This window comes from Nicotiana tomentosiformis, chromosome 10 (genome assembly GCF_000390325.3).
Source record: "Nicotiana tomentosiformis chromosome 10, ASM39032v3, whole genome shotgun sequence".
Classification (NCBI taxonomy): domain Eukaryota; kingdom Viridiplantae; phylum Streptophyta; class Magnoliopsida; order Solanales; family Solanaceae; genus Nicotiana; species Nicotiana tomentosiformis.
In genome coordinates, this window is record NC_090821.1 from 38,777,317 (window position 1) to 38,780,367 (window position 3,051).

The 3,051-nt window shown below is 41.3% G+C and overlaps 1 protein-coding gene across 1 annotated transcript; it reads left to right on the plus strand.

Annotated features, from left to right (window-relative positions):
• Window positions 1–1,207: 1,207 nt before the first annotated feature.
• On the plus strand, window positions 1,208–1,975 carry LOC104100806 (uncharacterized). Its single transcript, XM_009608134.1, has one exon. The coding sequence runs from the start codon at window positions 1,208–1,210 to the stop codon at window positions 1,973–1,975; it is 768 nt and encodes a 255-aa protein (XP_009606429.1).
• The last annotated feature ends 1,076 nt before the right edge of the window (window positions 1,976–3,051 follow it).

The window sequence follows — 3,051 nt, forward strand, 5'->3', positions numbered from 1 at the left end:
CCACGTATACTTATGTGTGCATTTGGGAGCAACAAGTTTTTGGCGCCATTGTCGGGGACTTGGATATTGACTACTTTACTAGTTTTATCTTTTGTTGTTTATTTCGTCAAGTCTAACATTTCTTATTGGTTACTCTGCTCTCAGGAACTTTGAGATGGCAGACGAGCAACATATGGCGGTTCAAGAGGTGGCGATGCCTAGAATTGGTAATGTCACCTCCAACATCATGAATCCCAGAATCATTGGGAGCTTTGAACTGAAATAGAGCATGATCCAGCTGTTACATGTAAAGGGGCAATTCATGACTCTACCACATGAGGATCCACAGCAACACATTCTAAACTTCTTCGAGATCAGTGATACTTATATCACTAATGGAGTCACCTCGGATTATATGAGACTCACACTATTCCCTTTCTCTCTATTGGGCGAAGCGAAGAGGTGGTTGAATGCGGAATCGGTTAACTCTATTACATCATGGAATGATATGGCTCGAAATTCTTTGGCACATTTCTTTCCTTCGGGCAAGAATGCAAAGATCAAAAGTGAGATAGTCTCCTTCAAATAGAAGGAGGGCGAGTTTTTGTACTCAACTTGGGAGAGGTTCAAGGGGCTACTTCGGGATTATCCTTATCACAACCAAACTAATAAAGTGTTGGTGCATACCTACATCGATGGTTTACACCCAGAGACTAAGATCATGGTAGATGTTGCAGCATGTGGTAAAGTATTGGAGAAGAGCTTTGATGAGATTTATACACTGTTGAATAAATTCTCCAAAAGTAATCTTGACTGGCAAGGAGAGACGGGCAGACACACAGTTCACAAAATTGAAGGGGTCCTTGAGTTAGATGTTGTTTCTGCACTATCAGCGCAGGTTGCCACATTGGTCAACCAGTTCAATAAGATGTCTATGGTACTCAACAGACAGCAAGTTGAGCCAGTGTAACAGGTTTATGCATTTTGTGATCTATGCCCAGCAAATTCAGAGTTTGTATGTTTTGTGGGTAAAGTAAATCGGGGCCAGGAAAATTAATATGGGAACACCTAAAATCCAAATTGGAGGCCACAAGCTACTCAACAACAGTTTCGCCCACCACAAGAAGAGCCGTCTGCAAATTCGATGGGTAACATTGAGGAGATGCTCAAGAAGATTATGGCTAAAAATTAGAATCAGGCTACTGCGATTCAAAATTTAAAGCGACAGATGGGGCAACTTGCCAGTGTCCAGAACACCAGACCAGCGGGAGCACTACCTAAGGCTATTCCTAAGGCTCATATTAATGGTGTATCCCTGCAGAATGAGAGAGAATTAGAAGAAGTCCCATCGAAGAAAAGAAAGCAAGTAACCTTTAATGAAAAACAGGCTAACACAACAGTTGAATCAGGAACTGCAGAAGAGTCAGAGAAGCCAGTTGAGAAGGCTGCGGCAAAGCAAACCACAATCCATAGTTGCCAAGCCACAACCTGCGTTATGCAAATATTGCAGGAATTGAAGGATAATATATCATATAAGAAGTTCCTCGATATTTTGAAGAAGGTGCAAATGAATATTCCGTTGGTAGACATCTTGCAGGAAGTGCCCAAATATGCAAAATATATCAAAGACATAGTGGCAAATAAGATAAGGTTAGCTGAGTACGATACCATGGCACTCACAGAAGAATGTAGTTCAAGAATTCAAAGCAAGCTACCTCAGAATTTGAATGATCCATCTAGTTTCACTATCCAGATTTTGATTGATAAGCACACAGTCAAGCGAGCCTTGTGTGATCTTGGAGCGACCATCAATTTGATGTCGCTATCTGTCTTTAGGCAGTTGGGGCTAAGTGAGCCGCGACCGACTACTGTGATCTTGCAATTAGCGGATGGCTCCCTTGCTAGTCTAGAAGGGGTGATTGAAGATGTGTTAGTACAAGTGGGTTATTTCATATTCCCCGTTGATTTAATTATCTTGGACTACGAGCCTGATTAGGAAGTCCCATTTATTTTGGGGCGTCTATTCCTAGCCACGACCGAGCTATTATTGATGTTTGTTAACAAAACAATGACAATGCGAGTGGGTGATTGAATGGAGGTCTTCAATATTTACAAAGCTCTCAAATTTCCAGTCTACTATGAAGAGCTGTCCATGATTTCTGTGGTGAAAAATGATGTGACCTTAATGATGCCGTATATGAGCCCCACAGACTCCTTTGAACGAGCTTTATTGGGGGATGAAGAGTAAATTGAAGACGAGTTGGTGGAAAGAAATTGAGAAAGCCCTTAACATGACTTGCAAGAATGTTCATGGGCTTGGATGATTTGAGGAGTTAGATCGACAAGTGACATTGGCTCCTCCTAAACCGTCTGTTGAAGAAGCTCCGAAACTGGAGCTCAAGCCTCTACCGACACATTTGCGTTATGCCTACTTGGGGCATGCTAAAACATTGCTAGTGATTATTTCACCCAGCTTGACCAATTTTCAAGATGAAGCTTCTAAAGGTGCTTCGTGAGCACAAAAAAGCTATTGGGTGGACAATTGCTTATATTAAGGGAATCAGTCCATCATTATGCATGCATAAAATTTTTTTGGAAGAAGGAAACCGCCCAAGTGTTGAGCAATATAGAAGATTAAATTCCATTATGAAGGAGGTCATGAAGAAGGAAGTAATTAAGTGGCTTGATGCAAGTATCATATTCCCCATTTCTAAGAGTAATTGGTTAAGCCCAGTGCAATGTGTTCCTAAAAAGGGATTGTGTTAGAGAATGAAAAAAATGATCTAATTTCGAATCCCATCGTGAGGGGTTGGAGAGTCTGCATTGATTATAAAAGGCTCAACAAAGCAACCCGCAAGGATCACTTTCTACTTTCATTCATTGACCAAATGCTGGATAGGTTGGCTGGGCATGACTACTACTGCTTCCTTGATGGGTATTCAAGGTACAATTAGATTGTCATAGCCCTAAAAGATCAAGAGAAAACAACCTTCGCATGCCCTTATGGTACTTTTTCCTTTAAACGAATGCCATTCGGTCTTTTTAATGCACCGAAAACTTTTCAGAGGTGCA